Here is a 25,202-nt window from a genome sequence, read left to right as displayed (position 1 = left end):
ATATCCATTTCTTTTTAATGGACCTGTTGGACTGCTTCCAAAAAGAAATGGTAACAGCGCCACTGTTTTGAGGCAAAAAACCAGACAACATGTCAACGAAGTATTTGTAAATTACTTCAAACCTAACAGAAGAAGCAAAGCAGTTGTCTGGCTATGACAACTCATTTTAACAGCTGCATAGAAGAATAACATTTTCAAAAGGATGCAGACTACACACAGCGACAGGCTATTCATCATTTCCCGACTTGTGATTTCATGCACCATAAGAAAAGGTTTTAGCAGAATGCATCTACTGCGCTCATTGTCATTTTAATACAGAATCTGTACTGTGAAAAAAGGATGATGAAGTTTTCATGTCAATGAATCAGAATTCTTAGTTTTCAAATACAATTTTTTCCAACTATAGTTTCCATTGTTGTACTTCCTTCTGGTATGCAAATAGAAATATCAACCAACAGAAGCTCAAAGTTAGTAAAGAATAACAAATAGAAGCTTAAGAAAGTTAATGCTAAATTGTATCTTATCAATAAATAGAAAGATAAACTTCCTTCTCTGTGCCTCAGCCCAGATGTGACAGCACTGAGATTCCTCACCACTAACAAATCATTTCCTTTGCAGGGAATGCTATTGTAAGAAATAAATATTAAAAACTTAATGCACTAGAACTCCACTTGCCACTGGCAAATAATAAGTTCTTCTGAATGGTAATAAATTATGAATTAGCCAATGTAAAAGGCTTTTAAGACCACGTTTTTGTGAAGATAGCTTCCAGTTATGGAGAGTAAATCAATACACTCCTGTCTTAATCTACAAGCAGGAATGATACTGGCAGGAACCAAGTCAATGTCACCTTCCTGCTGCTTGTCCATCACCGGGACATGTGGTGTAAGAATGAAAATGCAGATCAAGGAAAACCTATAGAGCTGGGCATCCCACCGGGCAGAAGTCAAGAATAAAGGACAGGCAAAGTGAAGTGCACTATCACAAGCCTACAGACCGCTGAGCAAACGGGCTAGGAGGAGGCAGCATAGCTTCAACTGAGAAAGCCACTGCGTGAATTGTAAGATCTGGCCTCTGCTTCTCACGCTGGAAGCTCTGTAAGTGAGAAGTTCATTGTTCCTCCAGCAAACCAGCGCTCTGTTAAGCTTCCAAGCTACATACCCTACGTGTGAACATAAAAGGAAGAGCAGGACAAACATTTAAGAGCTACATACAATTAAGCTGAAAATTTTAAGGACAAGTAAATGGGAAGATGTAGGAAAAAAAATCCCACGACATATTGGGGAGGTCTAAATAAGCAAGAAAAAAATAAGCAGAATTTTAAAGAGGGATAAAACTATCTCTTAAAAAAAAAAAGGTCAAGGAAAAGTGTGACTGAATAGAGGGAAGAAAGTTAGTCAAGTAGTATTTGGTTACTAGCTTAATTTCATTACACTGAACTAATAATTTATTCCCCAAGTGTTATTTCATCACACCGTACATTATGCAATCATTCAAAGCAATGTTTGAGCACTTATCTTCTGTTGCTTAATGATTAGCCTTCAATTCACACTGGGGATGTTTAATTACAGAACTGAGAACATTGGACATTTCTCCTTGTGTGACAGCACTGTTGGAGCCATCTCTCAAATCAGTATGACAAAATACATTTGAAACCACTGCAATGCTTCACGAGGATGAAGCTATGGAAGGTGATGTATCCATATGGTTACATTACACAACTAATTACAGAACCAGTTTCTCTAAACACCTAAATAAGAGACCAGTATGCTTTTAATTTTGCAGTCAAATCCATATCAAAGAGGATGAAAAACAGTAGCTATCTGAATCCAGGTGTGTTCATAATGGTAAACTCTTTGGTACAAAAGCATTATTGAAGATAATTAAGTAGGTAAAAAAGGTCTCAATCTGTAGTAGTTTCAAGTACTATGAACGGGCATTTAACTTATGCTTTTCAGTACAATAATAACAAGTGATAAGTGTCAAGGACTTTATTTCCAAATAATATTAATTACACTGAAAATCAGAATAGATGATAGCAAACATCAAGTACCACAAATGGGAACAAATATTTTTTAATAATTTCTCTTCTCCATTTGCTAACAGCTCACAGAATGCAGAAAGTAAAAACTTCTCCAGTAAACTACAGGAACTATGAAGATATTTTACTGTGTGAGAAAAAGCACAGACTGGTTTTGGAGAATTGGAACACTACCTCCAATCCACTGGCACCATAGGATATTTGCTTAAATGTTACAGCTTGATTTTAAAAAAAGCCTAGTCAGGTTTTCTGATTGCTAATAGCATTATGGAAAGGCAAGAGTAAACCTAACCTCTGCTTTCTTCTTTTAGACTGATGGTAGATTACTCTCGAAGCCTAAATGTTTGATGAAGTACCAAGACTAAGAGCTTTCTGAAGAAATTCTACAAGGCTCCAAATTTAAGACTAGAGATTTTTCCCCTCTTTCTGGTCACATACAACACGCACAGTTAACAGATACAACTGCCAGATAACTTCTGTGAATCACCACAGGGCTTCTATATTTCCCTTAAACATCCTTTCTTAAACATCCTATCAATCATCATTACACTAATCGAATGTGTGCTAAAAACGAAGACCTTCTGGTGTAAATGCCCCACCTGTTTTTACACAGGGGCTTACAGCTCAGGAAACAATGAAGGGCAAGTCATGGTACCAAAAATAAAAAATGGGAAAGGCAGCTGGTGCCACTTTCACTTCCAAGTTCCCCTTTGGGCATCACTGAGTCACCAGCCTGAAAGGAGAACCTTACTTATTTTAAATAATAAAAAAAAAAAAAAACACCACCCAAAAAAAAACCCCACACCCTCCCACAGATGCTTCTAAAAGATTCAAAACCTCTTACACCTGGTTGCAGTTCTACAATAACCACTTAAAAAAACAACACTAAAAGCACCTTTATTTTGGAATAAAATTTAAATGAACAAGGTGCTCTCCACACCTCATCAAGCAGCACCCCCCCACAGGTATCTGCTTAGGACAGTTAAACCTCTTATTCTCTAAACAACCCACCAGGAGGGCGACAGCCAGCAGAAAAGCACAAGCAGCCCTGCAACACAGAGGGGCCAAACACCCTGGTGAAATCCCTTCTCAGTCACTCCTGGAGTACAACTGCCTGGATTGTTACTTTCCACACACCGAGCTCCCCACAGCTTCAGAGCAATCCCACCAGCTTGACCACCACGGTTGCCCTTGCAGTGAGGTACTTTATTACTAAAATTTGTTAACCCTGTTACCTGTTATTATATAGTTAAAAATGTTCTGGGATTGTTAAAATTCCTACAGGTACAGGGAGCAAAAAGCCTACACAAACTAACTAGTACTTCAAATGTGGTCTTTGTGAAAGCTGACAGATCTGTAACAATTCCTGAAAACAACATAGGGTTGAGAAATCTCTCAAAGTGACGCATCCTGACATCACAGCTACATTAGCTATGGTTTTTAATTATACATGACACCACATCTGTGTGGTAACAGGTTTCCAAAAATCTTGTGTATAAAGCAGAACATTCATGAACACGCTGCTTTGTATTTTATGCTGTAATCAATATTATCAACAGAATTTTGCCATGCAATGCACTCTGCATCGATTAACCTACCATGCTGGTCTGAGCTTTCACTTGTTCCATTTACAGTTAAACTACTATGCACCTACTGACAGATACTGTAACAGAAAGAAAAAACAGTGTTCATAACAAAAGGCTTTATTATTTCAATAGAATACATAGATTTTTCTCTTCGAAATACTGTTTCCTCTGTTGGGGAAAGAACCACTTCATTTGCTGTGATGTGCTAACTGATGAGAAATTTCCAAAGAGCTCATTTTAAGAAACTTGGGGCAGTCAAAGTTCTCAGATTCATCATCAAGGAGTCCCTGCAATTCTCAAACCAGGTATTTGCAGAAACGCATGCCTTGCTTGCAGTAGGGAACCTGAGCTTGTTATGGAGCCCCACAGCCTGAAATTCCCTGTGTGTGGCTCCAGCAGCTAGCCCTCCCCAAGGCTGGCAGGCCATGAAATCAAGATCTACATCTACCACTTAAAAGGCAGTTATTAACAGAAAAACTGCTCCTGTCCTGAAATAGTTCTCAAACTGTTCAATACAGTTAGACATAAGTCACAAATTCAAAAGTTGGGTAGAGAAGGTAAAAAAAATTAAGCAATAAAGTACGGACTGCAGCCCTAGATCTGCACTGAAGAACAGCCTCATAACAGCACACTTGAAATTCACATCCCTCACAGGGTTCATTAATAAGCCTTGAAATGATTACTGGCCCATCCCACAAGACTCTATCCAACCTAGTCCCAACATCACTGTCCATCTTTAAAGCAACTATGATACCTTGCTGAAACATTCAGAGATGGTCTTTGGACACTCACAAGTTAAGTCCCAGGAGAAAAAAAAAAATTCAGAATTCCCACTGAAAAAAGTTTTATTTTCCTTTTCCAGTGAGGGGGCGAATGCTGAGGATCAGGGAAAGAGAGCAGGAAAATCTTATACTAGAAGTAGCTTGTAAATATTCCCAAGGCAGACACCAAACCTCCATGACTTTGCCCTATCACGACTATAAGCATCTACTATAACCATTATTTGGCCATGAGGCAATGCCAATTACTATAAAACTGTATTATCCATCTATACATTTATCTTGGTCATGGGTTCTTTTCCCCATTGAATAGTATTTCAAGATTGGAAACACAAAGCATTCAAACAGAATAACATGTTTGTATGTGAACAGAAATTTTGAAGAAATTTTTAATTCTGAAAGTCAAAATTTGCTGGAACTCAAGTGGCCACATTTTGCAGGCAAGAGCTTTCTTAAGGCAAGACATTCATGTTTTCTGAGTGTCTGAACCCAAACGGACTGACAGCAAACAAAACTCAATTTGTTTAAGTTTTCATTCAGAAAATCAGTTTAAGTATTCAGTTTGCACATGTGAAAGACTGAACCACTAAATAATGCTATTGTGTTATAAAAGACACTAATATTAAAGAATAGTTATGTTGTACTAAAATTGTTACATGCAGAAACACCTTAGGAAGTGCCACAGTTACAACACGTTCTGTATTTTCCTTCCAAACTGAATATCCTGAGAGTTCAAAATTGTTAACCGGTATCAAAATCTCCTTTTTTAACGTTATAAGTCCCTCCCAAACCAGTGAAGAAACAGCAGCAATTCCCCCCTCTATAAATTACGCAGGCTCAGCTTCAACAGCTTACTAGAAGAAAAACAAGAGAGAACTTGACATTTAGTGCTCTTCTATGCAGAGTAAGCCCCCCATCCCTTGTTCTTCCATTTTTAACAGTTAAGAAGCTAAGTTGGCAGAGTAACCCAAAGAGCTCCAGGACTCCATGCTAACTATTCTGCATTCAAACATGCGCAACAACTGTAATGTAAGGCTATAATCAGAATGATGCTTAGCAGAAAATAAAAAGTTTATCCTTTCTAAATTAAATCACACAAATATTACAGGCTAGTCAGTTCATTGCAATTAAGAGAAATGGCAAAGCTCATTATGTTATTTTTTAAATTAAATGAGAAAGCAAAATGTAGCAGGCAACATGCACAACTATGCTACTTATATCACAACTTCAGTAAACAGGCAATAAAACACAAAAGCTCACCACCCCCCGCAAGAGCCTACTGTACAGAAAGCCCTCTTATGATTCACTCCTACAATGCAGTTAAGTAGAAGATTTCAGAAAAGGATGCACAAAAAACATTTAGCAGACTTAACAATTTGATTAAACAGAGTCCTGAGAGTTTAACACAGTTCAACAGCATACGCATAACATTTACAACAAGAAAGAAGAAAGGCACCTGGAGACATCTGACACTGGGCATGCTCTGCAGGCATCTCAGTGCGCACATGCTCTCTACCAGGTTGGAGCAGCCTAGCCACAAAGACCTTGGCACAGAACACTGCAGGGTGACAAAAAGGAAGGAAGAGAAGAAGCAGTTAGATGCCACAACAAATCACTCAAGGCAGGCAACTCATTAGTATGTTAACGTGGGTACTTATCTATGTTATTTCTACATTAGTCACAAGGTTAGCAGCCAAGGGTAAAATAACAACTGAAGATCCTTTTCAGAAAATAAGCCATCCCTCCATCCTATCAAGGATAACGAGCTGATTTTCCTCCATTTGCAACCGCCTGGCACTTTCCATGCCCAGCTGAACATTTTAACTTACTACCAGTAGTATTAGAGTTGTTACAGTTTGGGTCCACCTGTTCAGCAATGCATCCACAGGCTGCTACCGCCTGAAGTTCTGCTGCACCGGGGAAGATGCCTTACTCAGCAATCTGGCCTGGCAGTAATTGCTTGTGAGGTTTTCACCTTCGTGGTCACCCTTGGGGAGCAGAAGTGCAGGAGCTTTGAAACATTAGGGTGGCAAGTCTTTAGAATACAACCTGGCGGAGCCTCAGTAATTAAGGTTTGGCACCCCGAATTGTCTCAGCTTTCTCTATTTGTGCTTAATATGTCAACAGCAAAACCGACATTAACTTCTGATGTTACGGTCTATGTACTGAGATACTGACAACCAAAAAATGTAAGCATTTTAAAGAGGAACAACACCTAGCTAAGGCCAAACTGCAAGACCAAGTTCTGCTTAGTCAAGATGCACAGTATCCTGATTCAACAGGTTATGGGTAAAATGTTTGTATTACCAGTCAAGGGTATCCTAAAGCCAAATTATACCCTAACTCCATTTATTGCTCACAGCACCAACCAAGCCTAACTACCAGACTCCACATAGCTGACACTAGGAGTTAGGAAAAGTTTGGAAGTCTTTTTTGTTTCTTTTCTGAAGCTGAAGAAATTTGATGCAGACTACCCAAACCTTTTATAGCTCCATAATATTACTTCACAGTTCCTTTTAAGGACAGAATAGTACATACACTACATAACCATGAGATCAAGTTAGGGAAAAGGATTCAATTTCTCATTATCAAGCAGTGCACAAACCCAGCTCTAAAATTTGGCACCAACTTAGCTTTCAGAATCTTTCACACAGACTTCCAATTTAGTTATAAAACACACCAAATCTTTAAAAGAAAAATCCCACACAGACCAAAGTTGAAAGTGGAATAACCAGAGGTGAAGACTCAGGGAAAGTGGTTTGTGCCAGTAAGGAGGGGAAGGGGGGAGCCACAGCAACTGAAGAGGTTAAAAACTATTTTTTTCATTTTATATCTTATGAACAGAAGAAAGCCTAATATTTTCATCTCCATGCTAGGGAGAGAAATTAAAGCAAAAACAAGACAAGCATGACCCTAGCAACACCAAGACATACTGGAATTCTGAGTCCTCTTATCCAGCAGGAAGTTTGCCATTCCATATGGATGTTCTGTACTACACACTCGTCATGTGATGAGTGGGTGCATATACCTTATGTACAGATATAAAAATAAACATATTTATGTTATATTGTATTATTCTTCCTTCAATATCAAAATAAATCAGTTTTCTATTATTAAAATTTTCTTAAAGTTTAGAGAACTGATTTTTTATTTAGCTATCAAGTAGTTAATCCAGTATATCTAGAATCACTTTGCAATAATTTACGTTGACATGTCCTCACACAAACACTTGAAATTTAGTTCCCAGAATCGTTCTAAAATAGTCAACCAGTGACATCAGGGGAACTACCTTAATTCCAACAAGCCACCAAAAAGAAGATTTTTGTATTTTTAAAGAAAGGCAGGATGCACTATTCAAACCCACTGATCACAACACTGAATATGGAAGATCTTATACAGACCGCTTACAGCTCTGCTTCAAAAAAGCATAGGGAATTCAAGAAAACTCCTTTCTAATCAGTTTTGTTATTTAATCCTACGTGGCACAACACCTGAATGGTGTCTCCGCAACACTGAACCATCGAAGTTCAGAGCATGACTGCAGGTATTTATTAAAGCCCAAATATTTTTTTGCATTTTTAACTATACAGACCTGTTAAAATTTTTAATTCTGCTCACGTGACTCAGTAAAAGTCACTGATCAAGAAACACAACAAACTCCTCTCCTAAGATTTTTCAGATAATGTATAAAACATTCCGTATAACATATATAATGAATCTACACCTACAGGAGCCTGCAAATTATAAGCTAAAAATCACAAGTTTAGGTTATTAGACTGTTTTCTTTCAAGAACTACTCCAACTAAATAAGCTGAATTCTAAGCACTTAAAGAGAAATATGGGTAACTTGAGAAGAATTTTTTAATTTAGTTCAAAATACATTAGACACAGAGGCCATTTCCATGCCAAGTTTAAGACACACAAAAACGTTTTCACAGTATTACAGAACCCAGAATAAAGGATTTGTAAAAATCACTGGACACTTAGCTGTAGCAATGATATTGCACAACACTACAAATTAAATATTGCATTCTACTTCACACTGAAACAGGAATGTGCAAATATTTGTGTGCTTCGTTGACATGTTATTTCTTGACCCTGCTTGCATAGGAACCATCAAATAAAAGTGTAATAGCGTACTAAAGATTTAATTCTTGCATAACAAGAGCCTGAACTTAGGCCTTCCTTCACTTTCCATTTGCCTTTCATCAGGATCCCAGGGCGATACAGCACTATTTAATAAAGTTTGGGAAAGGGAAAATGACACTGGCCAGTCGGTCTAATATTAAATGCACACATAAACCAGCGTCAATCCCACCAGCAGACAACAGAACCATACAGGTAAAGATAAGACCAATCAAAACTTAAATTTTAAGGAACAAACTAATTTACAATGCAGAGTTTTAACCTACTCAAGATAGCTGCATGTTCCTCTGAACACCCTACTTGCAGGGAAGAGCAAGCAGGTAAAAGAGGGGCTTTACAGCTTCAGGACAAGGAGCGAATGATGCTAAAGAATAAAAGACAAACAGAGAAACCCTCACCCTGCTCTTTTAGCTGCCTTATGTTTAGAAAGATTAATACATTAATTTTATTATTCTAGGATTTTATTTTAATTCTATGCAAAAAGAACTGCTTTGGTAGTCCAGCCTCAGGAATTAAATTTCAAGATATCGATTTCAATGTTCAATCTCAAATTTAAGAAACCTATGCAAATGCTTGCATTTGCGTTCACAGCTATAAATTCTCAGTAGTTTCATAAAAAAAGGAATATGCTTCCATGTCTTTAAACCTCAGATGCTAAGAACTTCTTATATTAAAGGACACAGCAGTGTTTTTCCAATAACTAACTTTGTAGGTGGTAACTTTTAGGATAGAAGGACCAAAAAACCCAAAAAAGCCCAAAAAAAAAACTAACTCCAAAACCCCACCAGCCCCTGAACAATCCGAAGTTTTCATTCACTTGGGACTTCTCATAGGTGTAAAGCACTGCTATTTTGTTAACACACTGTAAAATGTCCAGAAACCTTCATTTCAGTGCCTCCGAAATTCAGAGTTACATCACACAGAAATCCTCATGCTTTCTTACCCCTTAAAAAAAAAAAAATAATACCCATTTATCCGATAAAGCCCACTGAAATGCTCAAGAAATTAATATGGACTATCACCTGTGTTCCTGGTGGACCAAATACATACAGCTTTGATACCCAGAAACAGAAATCCTGCAATGTCAAAATTAAGAACGCCAGCATTTACATAACCAAGCCTTATTGCTGGAAGTTTTATAAAGTATTAAAATTATGACCTTGTAATTTTTCACTGCATTCATTTTATTTATTCAAGATAATGTAAGGAATCAAAATTTATTGGTATGTTTACAGTTTGGCAAATTCTGCTCTTAAGGCAAAAGTATGCTTGCTTTTGAAAATCAGTCTCTTGACAGAGTCCAAAAAAGACTGGCAAGGGGAGATATTTTGTAGTTTCGAAGAAGAATACAGTAAAACGAAGGGGCTAATTTATTCCATTTTTTTCAAGGAGCATGACTAATTATATTAATTCACTCCTCCTGCACCAACTTCTTTCTTATGCAGTTTATTACAAAACAAAATTGAACATAACCTAACAAATCATCCAAGTCTACAAATTCTAAAGTCTGAAATACTTTTCCCAATTTTCTTGTGAGAACAAACCAGCTCCTCAGTAAGGTTAGTTCACGTTCTGGATGTCCACAGGGCTACACAGAGATTTGGACTGGCAAATAAAGGTACAACCAAAAACTTCAACCTTTACTCTGAATTCTCTTCAGGTTTTTAGCTACAAGAAACTCACATGCTAGTCAACACTGGTAACTTAGGGTTTAGTTTACTTCGATTTAGTTCTGGACCAACAGAACTGGTATTTCTTTATTTCCATTAACACCTAAAATTGATAGATTCATGGGGTAACTGCTGTTACTTAAAACCCTCTCTATGGCTGGGACCAACAGACATTCCCCTGTAACTCAGATTTAATGCTGTGAAAAGGGGTATTCTGAAAAGCAGACTTAGGGGCAGTATGACTGTTTATGAAAGCTATATGCTCCCAAGTCAAATTTAATATCAAGCTCAGATCTTAGTTTCTCAAACATCACCATTAATCACAACAAGATATTAAAATAAATATAAAGCAGTTACACTGTTCAAAGGCCTTCAGTATTATTTTACACTTGGCAATGAATAGTTGCCAACTACTCAAACTCCATCCCCTTTTGCTAGCTGGGATATCATCCAGATCTTACCTGGTGTTTTTACCTTAAGTGATTTATTCAATATAGCGACAAGCAGAGCAGTGATGAACCCACTAGATATCAGAAGTAGTCTGAATATTCGCAAGAGGTGGAAAAGTAAAAATTTCAAAGTATACTCTTAAGCGTGAACACTTAATCAGAAATAAAGTGTGGGGGCATGCACGTAACACAAATACACGTGTTCCACAAGTGACAGCCTGGCTTGGCACGGTAACACATTGACTGTGCTGCACATTTTGGTACAACCTTTAAGATCTTTGCTGAGGTACTCAAAAACAAAGAAACAATTAACATCAGACCAATAGTAGTACTTTGTATTGTTCCTGTTCTCACTTCAAAACCAAGTTGTCCCTTGAGAGGTGCAGTGTATTCACATGCTTCATACAAGTTTGTTGGAACCGGTGCCATCACATCACTACCTTTTTTCCACGTCCAAAATGCAATCTCACATCCAGTCCTGAGTGTCTGATTTGGAAGGCTGTTTAAGTACTATTCATGTAACATATTTCCAAAATCCATGAAGTTTTACCTATGCATTCCAGTGTTCTACTTTGATTTAAGAATGGCCACATTCTCAGGTCAAGAAAGTTGTCTTAGATGCAATTTACTCTCACATTGCTGTCCTTTGATGAACTACAAATGCAAATGTCAATTTCTCAAAAATAAGCATCCACAGGACACCAAACTCATTTTAACTTGTGAAGTGGTTTTGATTATTCATTTATTGCTATCAGATCACTCTAAAAGAATAGGTTACCAATAGCTAAGTTGCACTTCCGTTAAAAAAAAAAAAAAAACATTTACCTAAACAATTGCCATTCAACATAAAAATCACTCCATGTTACAACCTTCCAATAGCCATTCAAGATCTGCACATAAGCTTCTTGCATTTGAGGAAAAATTCTAAGTGAGGATTCAGGAAATTTTAAGCAAGGCAAGGGTAAAATAATTTATCAGATAAATTCTCCTCATTACCACACCGTTCTTCTAGATAGGACAATGAATTCACAGAAGGGTGATCGATAACGCAGTCTCACTCTGCTCCTGAAGATCAAAGTATGCGTTTGCTACAACAAAATGAATGCTACAAAAGGAATATGAGTTCAGCGGAGAAAAGATTAAATGCTTTCTTTGAATATAAAACAATCTTACTCCATTATAATTTATTAATTGGGATAAGACTCATGAAATGCTCTAGATTGTTTTCAGGAAGATACAAAGGACTAGGAAAAAAATCCTAATACATTTACATAAGTCAGTGTTAATGAAGTAATTTTTTCCGAAACACACAGTATTTAGATTAGCCCTTGCTTCCTTTATGTACATACACCCCAATTCCCACAGTTTCAAGACTCCAGAACTATGATAGTCCTTTCTGCATTAACATATCCTATGTTACATTAAAAAGGCCATTTCAAAATAAAAATGGCTTTCCTATGCTCACACAGTAGGAACTAAGGTGTTACGGACATCTACAGACAGCAGCACACCTGCTCGTAGTAAATCGTAACTGGGGGGGAAAAAAGAGAAATGCTGAAAAGAGACTTAGCACTCCCTATTGAAATAGTAGAAAATAAGTTAAACAGACGTCTAAGTTTCAGTCACATTCTAAGATGTTAAAAGTTGTCTTAGACTCTTTTCTGTATTTTCAAGGGTGAGGCCTAACACAATCTAAAAATAATATTAACCCCATCTAAAAATCTAGCATAGACAAGGCAGCGTGCACCTTAACTTTATGAGTTTAAATGCATATGAAGACTGGTCTCAGCACACAACAAAAAGCTAGCTTCGCATTCAGGGTTTGTACATCAAATGCTGCAGAGGAATATTTACGTAGCCTTTGATAGCTGACTTACATCTGACTTTTAGAAATATAAGATTCAAAACCTTGGCAAGAACTAAGCCTCCAATCTGCATACACTTGCACTCCAGTTCAACTTAGTTTTAATACCGTCTTTGATAGGACTGTTCCAGGTTTCAAGAAGTTAAGCAATATCACGTATCATAATATCAGTGATCTTAATCACCAGGAGCACACATTTATGCTTCCTCTTCCCGCCCCCCATGTACTTTAAATTATTTCCGCTTTTCAGTTTCCATCATTAAAGATGCCAAGCTCACTTCTGCCTCCCCATTCTCTTATTTTAGAAAAAGGCACAGCCTGAACGGCAAATATTCCACAGGAAGATGTTGTTTTGCAGTGTTAACTCCAAGGGGGGGCTGATGAGCACGTGGGACAAATTCAATTTGGTATTGGATGAGACTGCAAGAAATGTGTCAGACTAAGGTTAATGAGCATTTCCATTAGATTTGCCCTTTGGTGGGTTTTTTTAAGAATTATGCTAAAAAAGCATGCCCAAGACTTCTCCACCCTAACCAAATAAAACTCAAGTACTCAAAAAAATCAAACCAGGAACCAACAGTACCCTGTACACAAACAATTTATTATATGTACTCAATTAAATTCAAGTATAATTTTTGCACAAAATACCATGCTAGCAAAACAAAGACAGCTAAAACAATACATAAGATCTACAGCACTTTCTTCTACAGTAAATATTGAGGCCTTAACATTCACTTTAATAGCTGTCTACAAAAGAGAACACTCAAGCAGCTTAGTGTTATTGCTATTAATATCAAAAGAAATGGAGGTATACTGCTTTGTACTAACTTTAGAAATAAGTTGCCAAGTTCCTTAAAGCACTAACTTACAATAAAGCTGGGCATTAGGAGAGAAGTGCAGGTCTCCCGTTCACACCAGGTATTTAACTCACATTACTGTATTTTCTTACCAGCCAGGAACCCAGCTTTCCTTCCTAAGCCACACAAATACCTTCCAAACTTGTCTCTAGGGTAACATGTTACAGCCTTTTACAGCCACCTCGAAAGCTCAGATGAACATCATTCAAAATACAACCATACTCCCCTACTCTGAAATAAATCTGCTGTAACTTTAAAATGCCTCTTGAAAACTGTGCCTTACAACTGGCCCAGCTACGCTTTGAAAACAACTAGGAACAGAACTTTACGTTGAAATCTCTTGAAGGATTTCAAAGGCTGACTCCAAGTGCTTCCCACAACAGAATTTCAAATGGCATTTCAGCAGGATAAAGCTACTGGAATCTGTACTACAAACAACTAGACAAGTTCTCTCAATTTTTGATGAACTCACCAGAGGACACAGCTAGAAATCAGAGCAGATAGCTATTACTTTCCTGAATTTGACTGAGAAATTCAACAAAGTCATTGGTAAGGCTGCTTTCTCCTTTCAGAAGCAGGATTTATAAGCCATTTGCTCAGTGCCCGTGCCCCTGCCCCTGTAGATACTGCTTTCCAGCTCCACAGAAAGCAAGTTTAGCTTATGCTCCTAGGTCTGTTTTTCCCAGTACACTTGCAATTTCCTAATAAACAGCCCATGTATTTACTGAATATGCCCTTTCTTACTCTAAGCTCAGCAGCTAACTTGGTGTGTTCTAACACCTTAGGGACATTAAGCAGTTAAAGCAAGATACTGAATTTGCGGACAAACTCATCTAAGCAGAAGCAGCAAGATATAGTACAGGGTGACTTCTTACCTGAAACTTTGTTTCTGGGCTTCAGATCCACCAATCCAGAATGAAAGGGGATTCGAATGGGTTTTCCTTCTCAGACTTGTCTGTTAAAAGAGAGCAGCCAATCATCTTCAGCTTGGTGTATCTACTTCTTTCTTGAATGAAATCCCAATTACGTACTCCTAATGCTGTTAGAGAGACAAGGCAGCCTAGGCACCTTACCAGTCCGGTAACAACTACGTTAGCAGGGTCATCGGATTGGTGGATCTAAGACAAAGAAACGGATTTAAGGACAAGAACTTGCTCTTTCCCCTACCCTGAATCACCCAATGGACAACAAGAGTTTTGGGACTACAGCTTGCTTTGCAAAGATTAAGGAAGATGAGAAGAACCTACACTGCAAATTAACGAAGCGAATCCTAAAGCTTCAGCCACCAGCTTTCACCTCACAAGCCTGCTCCATTAACTGCCAGAACAGTAATACACAGGTTTTCAAAACAGTCCAAGTTCTCCTAACTTGCCATATAGGTGCTCTAGAGCATTTTATTGCAACGATTATTTCCCTGTTTCCAGATTCAAGATGACCTGACTTGCCTTACACGTCTGCAGCACAAAGATAGAGTCTTCAAGACACTTATGATCTGAATAACTGCACTGTTCAGTATCACTGTGCCTCTGGAAAAGAATTAGAAGTAAGCCAGCCAAGGCGTGCTACTCAAGAAAAAGTCACCTCTTACTGAGCAAGATGATAAAAGGCCTTTATCCAGTACTTTCAGCAGTACACGTAGAGTGACTAATTTAAAGCAGCTTTAACAATAAACCTAAGAGAAGATGGAGTCTGCAGAAAACCCACACTATGTGTGCAACAGAAAGTATACCCTAGAGAAACCAGACTGCGTGCCTTCCAGTCAGATCTTCAGAAAGCTTGAGATAAGGCCTACAAAATTTCCTCTAACAGGAGCCAGAAGCAACAGCAATGTTTTCTAGAACACAATGCTGCAACACACACAGAAGACCGTGCCACCGCTGTCTCTCACCCTTTCCTCTGCTGCGCAAGCCCTCTGGAGAGCAGAACCAAGCATTCTTCAGCCTCCACAACTGTGCCCCATGTCTCAAAGCACCAGCAGCTCAGAGAAGGGTGGGAGAAACTGCCACTGTTCCCAGCTGTGCCAAGAAACTCTTGATGAGGACAGTCATGACCCTGACTGACCAGAGCTACCCAAAGAAAGGAGCGTCTTCATTGTGGGGCGATTTTCTGTTTTTCTACCACTGGTAAAGCAATACTCAATTATAGGGTGACATTTCAAGGACAAAGCAGCACTGTCAGCTTGATACCATGTCCAATTTATGATTTTTTTAAGGCTGCCAAGTAATGCGATAAGATGTCAAGGCATATGACTCAGAATTTCAAGAGTACAATATAGCTTAGTAAGAAGCCAGCTATCAAAAGTATATAAATGTACTGATCTGCTAAGTCACAACAGAGCCAGCGGGGTGTTGGAAGGAGAGGCACTACACCATGAAGGCATTCCTTAAAAGTATTTGCGTTATAGCACAGGTCTGATTTTTGTCTCAAGAAGCGTTGGTGTGATGGAGACAGCCTGAATATCAAGTTTCCCTGGCTAGTCCTTCCCTGCCCAAATAGTATTGCCTAAAAGATTGTCTTTCAAATACAAGCTATAATTGTAACAATGAGCTTTGCAAATAGATTCTGAGTATAGATTTTCAAAGAGCTGTAAGTATTTTTGTCCGAAATCTTTAAACTGGCTTGACTGAAAAGGATGGAAGATTTGAACACATCACATTGTGCAAGCCATCCTGAAATACAAACACACGCCTCATGAAAAGGCAAACAATGGAAGTTGTCGTAACTTCTTTTGTACCAAAATTCTGTATTCAAGAACTCTTCAACAGGATGAAACTCAGAATGCAGCCCCGCAGCTCCTAACACTGAATATATGACTGTGGTTCTCCTCTGAGTCAATGTGCAAAACAAAATCTTGCAGCATTGCCACAGCTAGAAGTTGACCCGAAAAGCTTATGCGTTTACCCACAAAGCACATCAGTCCTTATTCCTAACAAGTAGGTACCTACCTACATCTTAAAAATTTCTGACTGTATTCATACAAAAAATGGGCCCAGGAAGCTGAACTACTCTTTGATCTCCAATAACAATTGTAATTCCCTGGGGTAGAAGTACAGAGATGTAAATCCTGAGGGGACCTGGATTAACAAAGCAATGAAGAAACAACATGCCTTCAAACGCTCCCCATTGTTAATTTAGCCTGCATGAGAAGCAAATTAAGTTTCCAAAAAGAGTCAGTGCTTTTTTTTATTAAAATACAAATGGCATTGTGTTATTTTTGCATTATCTGGTCTCTGTTGTGCACTACTCGCACTGGGAAACGCGTGGAAGTAGCACAGGAAAACAGAGTAGGCTGTCAGATGTCACACCACTGAGCTCATGAATACACCAATAAACTGGGGAAGGAAGGGATTTTCCAGAAAAAGTGGATTTTCTGCAAATAATTAAGTACTAGCAGTACCATGAAAATCAAACCGAGAAATCAGATTATATAACAACATAAACAGTGGCCTTAGTATAAAGAAGACATCACCAGAGAAAAAAGCTGGAATGTAAGTATTGTTATTAATCAGCATTAATTTAAACAACTCAGTAAATATTCTCATTTCCCTTCAATTTACTTTCTCCTTTGCAACAACAAAAAAAATTACTTGTCACAGAGCAGCCCTCTTATGACCATGGTCTCTTAACTCTCTCCCACACATCATTCTGGCACGTTTGCTGCAACATCCATTTCATTTTAAACCCATCAGCAATCTCACTTTGCACACTGCTGCACAAGCACTCAGAGCAGCACAGGAAGATGAAACTGAAAATGCCAAAGCAACAGTGACCTCTAAACTTCACAGCAATAAAATGTAACGCATCAAAAGACATACATCAAGTGGATTTAACAAGTAGCGAAGGTGTTTTAGAAAACACACATGAAATGAAAAGGTACATCATCCTTCAAAGAATGTTCCCAAGTCTCTCTAAGGGTACATCCTGTAACAAGGCAGCTTGTTTTGCTGAGATGCTGCTTGCAACGCTCATCGGTGACCCAAATTTTCAGCACCGTTCAACAACTCTAAGGGATACAGTCAGCACAGTCTGAAATGCAGAAATGGCATACATGTGCTTTACAACTTTTTAAAGGAGCAACCCCACAGCACTTCAGAAAGGGCAGCTGGCACGCATACCAGCATGCCTGCGGAGATGTGATCTCATTCCACAGTGACACCTGGACGCTGGATTTACAAGCACAATTCGGGAGCCCCAGGTTCCACACCAGAGCTCACAGGCAACGCACCACCCTGAAAACTACCCGGCAGTGCTCACACACAGGAAGCTAAATTCGTGTTTCAGGCAGCAAGGGAACTTTCTGCTGCATCTTACTTGCTCAGCATTGTTGCAAAGTCTGGAAAATATAGCAGTGGTAGAAAATTTAACTGCATTGTGAAGCAAAAAAACCCATCTCTGAATCTCAAGTGAGATTTAAAAAGCCTTTGGTGAAACACCAGTTTTTAGCCTCCCCATGAAACCATAACATCTTTCTATTAAGAGCTAAAAGCAATTCAGTTTCTGAATTTTCTCTACATATAAAGCATCTGCAGTTTTCCTTTACTTGTAAAAACTGATGGCTGCTGCTATAATTATCACAAACTTCAGATAACTTTTTCTTTACAACCTCTCTTCTGCAACTTCATATTCTCCTTCTTCCCTTTGCCACCCCATTTCCCCAGTCAGTCTATTGTTTCATCCAACCCTTCCCAAAAGATACCACTTTCCACACTTCTTTGTCCGCCTCTCTCATTTCATCATCACTCTGCTGGCTCTAAATGCAGTTGCCTTGCTTGAACTAATTTTCTTAAGCTCTTCCTTCCCGTTTTCTGCACTGCTGCCGAAGTCCAGCAATCTATTCTCTTTATTTTTGCATCCTTCCTCTTAACAAGCACTCTCTGAAATGTGACTGTCACTCTGATAGCCTATGTAGCAGCACAGATCTTGCATCCCCTGCCCCGAAGGTTCATCTGTGCCTTCCCAACAGCCATCTAACCACCACCTCTTCAGATATCTGCTCTAGCCATTTCCCCGCCTCCCCGCCTCCCGCCCCACATATGCAACTGTCCAGCATGCCATCAACTGCATGCTTTAATGTCTGACACACAGCTCTCAAACCTGCTAATTTAGCTACTGAAGATTAAAAGGATAATTGCAGATAGATTGTTATCTGGTCAAATAAAGCACAACTAGTTTACACACAGGTTTACAAATGTCTTACTAACTCTCATCTACTCACAGCCTTTAAGAACCAATCACATTTTAGCTAGAACAATCCCTCCTTTGTTTCAGATGCAGAGATGATCACCAACTAGTCCATCTGTATCTCTATTGCTACAGAAGTAAACTCTTTGAAGGATTCCTCTAAGAACATGCAGAAAAAAATGCACAAAAATGTAACTGCCTACTTGGCTTGCAATGACTGAGACAGGGAAGAAAAAAAGCCAGAACAGCCTTACTGAGATATATATACAGCAGCTGTATTTTAGTTTCCAAACAGAATCCTAAGATTTATTTTGCACTGTAAAGCTTTAAATAGTTTGGGGGCACAGCCATCTCCAGTTGCAGTAACCCAAGGAACTTCAGGTACTGCTGGCATGATTTACAGAAGAAGTTGCTGCTGGCAAGGCATGCCTGCATGAAATACTTTATTCTGAGACTATTACCTTTTTAATTTGAAGACCTTCATCTCACATCAAAGTTCTGCCAGGAGAAACTGAAAGACTTTTGGCAAGATGTTAAATTATAGTTCTTCATTTATTATTTACAGAAGCACTTAAACACTGGACACTTTTATGAGAGAGACATTCTAGATGGTGAAGGTAGTGTATTAGGAAGAATATTTTCCATATATATATAAATATGACTTTAAGATACAAATGATGATACAGTGTAAACAAGTGCTTCTCAGTTTTATTCCTACGCATGGTCTTTCCATAACCCTTTCATGCTACTACCATGGAGAAGTGTTACACTGAATTTAAACTGCCAACTCTGCAGCAGGGGGATCTGTGTTTGGAGAGCAGCACGTGCATCAAAGACACAGTGGAAAGGCTGATGATTGTAAGCTCAGTAAGCGTGAGAATTTACACACAGTTGGCTTCCTGCTTCAGTAACCATGTCCCATAGGTGTCTGGTGGGCACAACAGTCTGGGAGCAACACTTTTTTTTTTTTTTACTATCCACATCTTATGCTGCATGGAGTTCACTCCACAAATGTGTAACTTTTTAACCGGTACAAAAACCATTATTTGCCATACTTATGTTTACTTTCACAACCACTTTAATACAAACTAAGCAGCTAACTACCCCCTACTTTGAAAGCCTGCTGGTAAAACAAAAGTATGGTTCAATGAAGCTTCCTGAAAAAATGAGAAACACAAGGTATCGAAGGCAAACGCACAGAACCATTTTGATGTGGCTGAACACCACAGATTTTATATGCAACGCAGAATCTCTAGGTAAAAAAAAAAAACAACCTACTTCACAAGGCATTGTTGTTGGTACTTCACCTTAAGAAAGAAAAAAGTTTGGTTCTTTAAAAAGGTTACCGTTATCTAATTTCACAGAGAAAATCAAAACCAGGGGAAGAAAGAGCCCTTTCAATCATTTTGGCTAGCCCTCCATCTGTTCTGGATTACTTCCTTACTACTCATTTTCTAATAGTTTGCCCACTCACGCAAAGCATTTAACTGAGACAGCATAAGTATGAAGGTATCTGAACTAAAAACAACCCTGTCAGATCTGCTGTTAGCCTAAATCCGGACCTCCCACAGTCAACACAAGTTAAACTCTGAGGCCTCACACCTCTTGAAATCACCTCTATAGGAAACAGGTACCTTGCCTGTAGAGTTAAGAGACCGTCTGCAAATGAAAGCCATGAACAGTCAGCACCAAATCAACTGCTCATCACCGTTAAAATGGCTAGACAATACGATTTGCAAAACTAGAATAAGACATGTAAAGCCTTAAGCTGTCCTAAAAGATACAGTGACTTCAGAACACTCGCTAAAACTTCATACAGCAAATGAAAGTTCACTCTGAAACCTTGAAATATTTCTCTTAGATTCCAGCTTTAAAAATAGAACAGCATTATTTCAGTGACTGGTTTTTCTTTAAATAAATGCAAACCATCTAGACAGCGAAGGCACAGTTGAAGGCTAGAACATGGTGTTCTGAAACTTCCGTGCAATTAACATGTTGATACATTATCTCTTGTTTATCAGCCACTTCAGAATTACATTGTATTTGCTCCTCAGAACTTTTGCATCACAAATTTGCTCCTGTGTTTACTACAGATTCATCCTTGGCATGGGAGGGAAGTGATCGAGTACCCAAAGCGCATCAAACACAGTCTCCTGTATCAAAGAGAGGCATAAAACATCCTGGGTTTAGTAAACAATAACATTCTTAAAAAGAAAAGTATCCCACCAAGCCTGACACGCCAAGATGATCCCTGGTTTAGGCATGTTTGCCACCAGCATTAACAACCGATACAAGAGTTTGCATGGAATACTGAAATTGCTGACTGAAACCCGGTCAATACAGCTTCTGCTTTGTGTATTTAAACCAATCTGAAGAATCTTATCTTCTACAACACACGAGAAGGCAAATCTCCAAGTCATGTCTTCATCTAGGAATGACTTTCAATTATTTTAGTGAAACATTTAAACACAAGTGCTTCTATGCAAGCCTTTATAAGCTTAAAACTAAATTCAACTACCAACTACATTTTAAAGAGTATCATTTCCTACTGGAAACTACAGAATTAATAGTTTATTGATAAATATAAACATTTAGTAAGATATGTCATACAAGTGGAAGAAATTTGTTTCTTAAACCTCCTACTAGGTAATAAAAAAACTTAATAACCCATCGATATTTGCACTGATTAGCACATTTCCAAGGGTACAACAGTTACCAGCAAAAGTTACATTTGCATCCACTTGCTAATGATTTGGCCTCAAATAGAAGACACTTCTAAACAGAAGAGCATTTACAAAAAGACAAGCAAGAAAGTGGAGCGAGGTAAACATACCTTCCAGCCTCAAATGCTATTTTAGCACTTCGCATAACCCTAGGCTGAGGAGTATTAGTAATCCTCTGTTCCAGGTAGGAAAAAAAGTCACTAGAACTCACTTTACACTTTGGAAATTCAGCAGACATCTTTTCTGTAGATGACTCGTCCTGTAACGGATACCTGCACAGCTGCCCCCAGCCTTTATCCTCGATGCTGCAGTCCACTAACGCGGAAAGAGTTCTGATGTCACCCACGGTTAAGTGCAAGATCACTGAATCGATAGGGATCAGGAAAGGAGTCTCGCTAAGAACAGCTTTTAAGCTACTGGCCTCAGTGATCAGAAACAAATACAGGCAGAATCAAAGGTTTTCTGGGCTTCCCCCACTTTTCCTTTTTTTCATTTTTCCTTTTGAAAGCAGACAACACTCCAAGAAAGTTCGTATTTTCCAAATCCAGTAGCTTAGCAAGAACTCTACTGGCTAAAAAACCCCATTTAATGTCTTCACTGAACCCAGCTCACCTTTGAAGACCCTTAAATGCATATTTTTTCATTTTATTGCTCAATTCTGCAGTACTACATGAAACGCTGTATGCAAAAGAAAATTATGACAAATAAATTCACAAGATATTTACTGATTATCTTCCTTTCTCAGCTCCTAATTTTTTTACTTTATGTTAATGATCCCTAAAGGCAGCAAAACTATGGCCCCCTAATATTTGGCCACAGAGACCCAAGATTTGCTTATATTAAACAGAAAAACCCTCCTCTTTCTATTGCTTCTATCTGGCCGCCACTGCACTAACCCTTATTTAGCGGCGTAAGCGTTAATTCGGGGTTATAACAAATAACACCAATTAGGTCTAGTTAGATAATACCTTGTGCGCTGGACCGGAGCCCCAGCACCGGTGCTGCCCCGGGGAGCCGGGCCCTGCCCCAGCACCGACACCAGCGGCACCGCCGCTACCGGACCCCCGCAGCCTCACGCCGGGAGTTTAAATACGCCCCCCCCCCCCGGGCCCGCCAGCCCCCCGCAAGCGCCAGCGGGGCGGGCCCGGGATGCCCGAGGGGGGCTCTGCCGGGAGCACGGCGCTGCCCGGGGGCGGCAGGAGCCCCGGCCCCAGCCCCGCCGCATTTCGCTTTCGGTTTTTGCAGCGTGCCCGCATTGCCCGCGCACCGGGCGCGACCCGCCGCGCCCCCCAGGCCGCCTCTGCCTCCTGGGAGGGGAGGTTTGGGGTGGGCTTTTTTAATTTATTTTATTTTTATTGAAATTAAAGCGCTCGCCGCGGCTCGGCCTGCAGCAGGAGGACCGACGGCGGCCACGGCGGATGGGGGAGCAGTGCGGGGCCCCCCGCGGGGCGTGGGCACCACCGGCCGGGTGGGCCGGGCCCGGCCCCCCCAGCTCACCTTGGCGGCAGGGCCGGACCCGCAGGCCCGGGCGCGGCAGCGGGGCCTGCCGGCGGGCGGGGGGGGAGGGGGGCGGGCTGTGGGGAGGGGGCTGCGCGGGAGGCGGGGGTCACTCACCATCAGCTCGATGGTCTTGTCCTCGATCACCGAGTCGGGCTCCATAGCGGCGGGCAGCTCCGCCGCGGCGCCCCGCCCGCCCCCGCCGCCTCCCCGCGCCCGCCAGGCCCCGCTGCCGCCGCTCGCCCGCCCGCCCCCCCCCCCCGCGCCGGCCGCACGCACGCACGCATGCGCCGACGCACGCACGCTGCGTCCTCCGTAACGTCACGGCGCCCAGAAGCAGTGAGACGCCCCCCGCCCCGCCGCCCCTGCTAACCGACCACAGCTCCCGGCGGCCCCCGCGGCCCCGCGCTGCCATTGGCTGCGGGCGGCTCCCGGCAGCCCCTGCGCGGGACGCGGGGTATCCCGGGTGCTGCCGGGAGCGCCTGGGGGCCCAGTTCTCCGGTCTGGGCCTTACTGGGCCGGTTTGCCGCGGGGCCGCACAAGGGCGGCCCGGGGCCTCGCAGACCCGGGGCTCGCTGTCTGGCAGCACCGGCCTGAGCAACAGTGGCCGAGGGGCCCGGGTGTCGCTTGGGGCCCGTCACTGGCGGGAGCGGCACCGGCGCTGCATCTGCCCCGCCTCCGTCAGGGCAGAGTGGCGCCTTGACCCAGGGACGGGGGCAGCCCCCCTCCAGCAGAGGCCGAGGACGGCGGGGGGTTCTCTCGCCACGCTGCCTAGGGTTCCTCGGCGGCTGCAGGGTCCAAGAGAGCGAGCTCTGCTTCTCACGGAGCCTGCTGGGGGCTGGCGCAGGCACCGGGGAATCGGGAGCGCTGGAGAACCCACCATACACTTGCCCCGTGCTCTGCTGCCTTGGCTTGCTCTGCTGGCCTCCTGCCTTTCGCTCTCCTGACTTGCTTGGCAAATCACCACATTTAAATAGATTACTTTATCCTGTTCTCAATACATTCATACTGACCCAGACAATTGTAATATCCTAGTATTGAACCAGGAATTGGCTTGATTTTGTCTTGCTGCTTTTGGTACCAAGACCAGTGGAGGGAAGATGAAACCTTGTGGCAGCCGGACCCTAGCACAGTCCCTTCACCAGCTACAAAGCATGCATGAGGAAACTTCTCAAATCCTTTTGACTTACCTGGAGACTAAACTGGCCCCTGTGTTTGTGCCACACCTGAGGACTATGTTCTTTTAATTAAAAAATCAGAAACACTTGGGGAGGAAGGAGAGCCAAACTCAAAACTACTGAAAAAGTCGGGCACTACTCTGGCAGACCTGTCAATGTCACAGTAATATTTATATTAGGGTTTAGGAAAAGTAACGTTTTCATAAAGACCGGTACTTTTGTTGGTTTTGTAGCTAATTGCTGCAAGCTGCTACAGCACCTCTGACCGAGTTTCTTCTTGGCAGCAGAGCTGGGTATGACTCAGTCCAAAATCACAGCTGAAACCCCAAGAAACGTTGCAGCACGTGATGGTACCTTGGGAAATAAGAAACTTCCCTGTCTGAGCTTTGCGGTGTGACAGGGAGGAGGCATTGCCACCTGGGACTCTGCGTCACAGTGCTCCAAATCAGTCTGTAGGGACTCGGGGCTGGAGAATGCGACTTCATCTGTTTAACAAAATAAAGCACCAACAGCGTTTTATTTTTACCTTTTTCTTCTTCATAAAATTGTGAATACGCAGAAACTTGTTAGCAAAGGGGTTTTTAGAATTGCCGAAGTGCTAAGTGGTGTTGGTTTTTTCCTAGTGTTTTTTTTCCTTAAGTAGCATTAAGAAATGAAAATAGAACCCATGAAAAATACCAGCTTCTGCAAACTCTACTTAATTAGGAAAGCATTATGATATGCAGAATCACGTGCTGATTTCTGCAGGCTGTACTGTTTATTTAATAAACAGTTCTATTTAATAAGCCCCATTCTGTCCAGTCATGTGCCTCCGGACCTGTCTTGCTGGCATCACCTGCTCAGGCAATCGTGTCGCTGCTCTGGAGCGGAGCTGTACCTGTTTCTGCCTGCACTGCTGCTCCAGCTGCTCAGCGGGCCAGCCCTGCACAAGGTGAAGAGCCACCCCATCATGGATACGCTGAAATGGATGATTTACCAAATGCTGAGCAACAGCAGGTGCAGCATCCAGGAAGTAAACAAAAGGTCCTGGCTGGAGGAAACTTTTGGTCTAGGTTAAATGAAGACAGAAAGGGCTGAATAAAAAAGCTTGCAAAGGAGATATGCTGTACTCACAAGGAAACGTGGAAACACGTGGGTAAGGCAGTGGCATTCCCAGCTAGCAGGTCACAACCCTTAGCAATGAATAGCTTTTTCAACCTTTAGGGTCAGTATCCTGCTGGCAAACCGCAAC

The 25,202-nt window shown here is 41.1% G+C and overlaps 1 protein-coding gene across 4 annotated transcripts in view; it reads right to left on the bottom strand.

Annotated features, from left to right (window-relative positions):
- The window catches only part of FBXW11 (F-box and WD repeat domain containing 11), a 74,680-nt gene extending 51,637 nt beyond the window's left edge, over positions 1-23,043 (bottom strand). The window contains exons 1-3 of one of the 4 annotated variants that reach the window (XM_055718022.1): positions 22,911-23,043; positions 14,268-14,347; positions 5,863-5,964 (exon numbers count right to left, since the gene is read on the bottom strand). In XM_055718022.1, coding sequence (XP_055573997.1) covers positions 5,863-5,913 — 51 coding nt within the window. In that variant the 5' untranslated portion in view covers positions 5,914-5,964; positions 14,268-14,347; positions 22,911-23,043. The remainder of the gene's footprint in view (positions 1-5,862; positions 5,965-14,267; positions 14,348-22,910) is intronic. The other 3 variants (XM_055718024.1, XM_055718021.1, XM_055718023.1) reach the window with 3 other exon arrangements.
- Between the last annotated feature and the right edge of the window lie 2,159 nt (positions 23,044-25,202).

The sequence above is a fragment of the Falco cherrug genome, chromosome 8 (assembly GCF_023634085.1).
Source record: "Falco cherrug isolate bFalChe1 chromosome 8, bFalChe1.pri, whole genome shotgun sequence".
NCBI classification, from domain to species: Eukaryota; Metazoa; Chordata; class Aves; order Falconiformes; family Falconidae; genus Falco; species Falco cherrug.
Note: the sequence above shows the minus strand (reverse complement) of the source record. Positions and strands in the feature narration are given on the sequence as shown.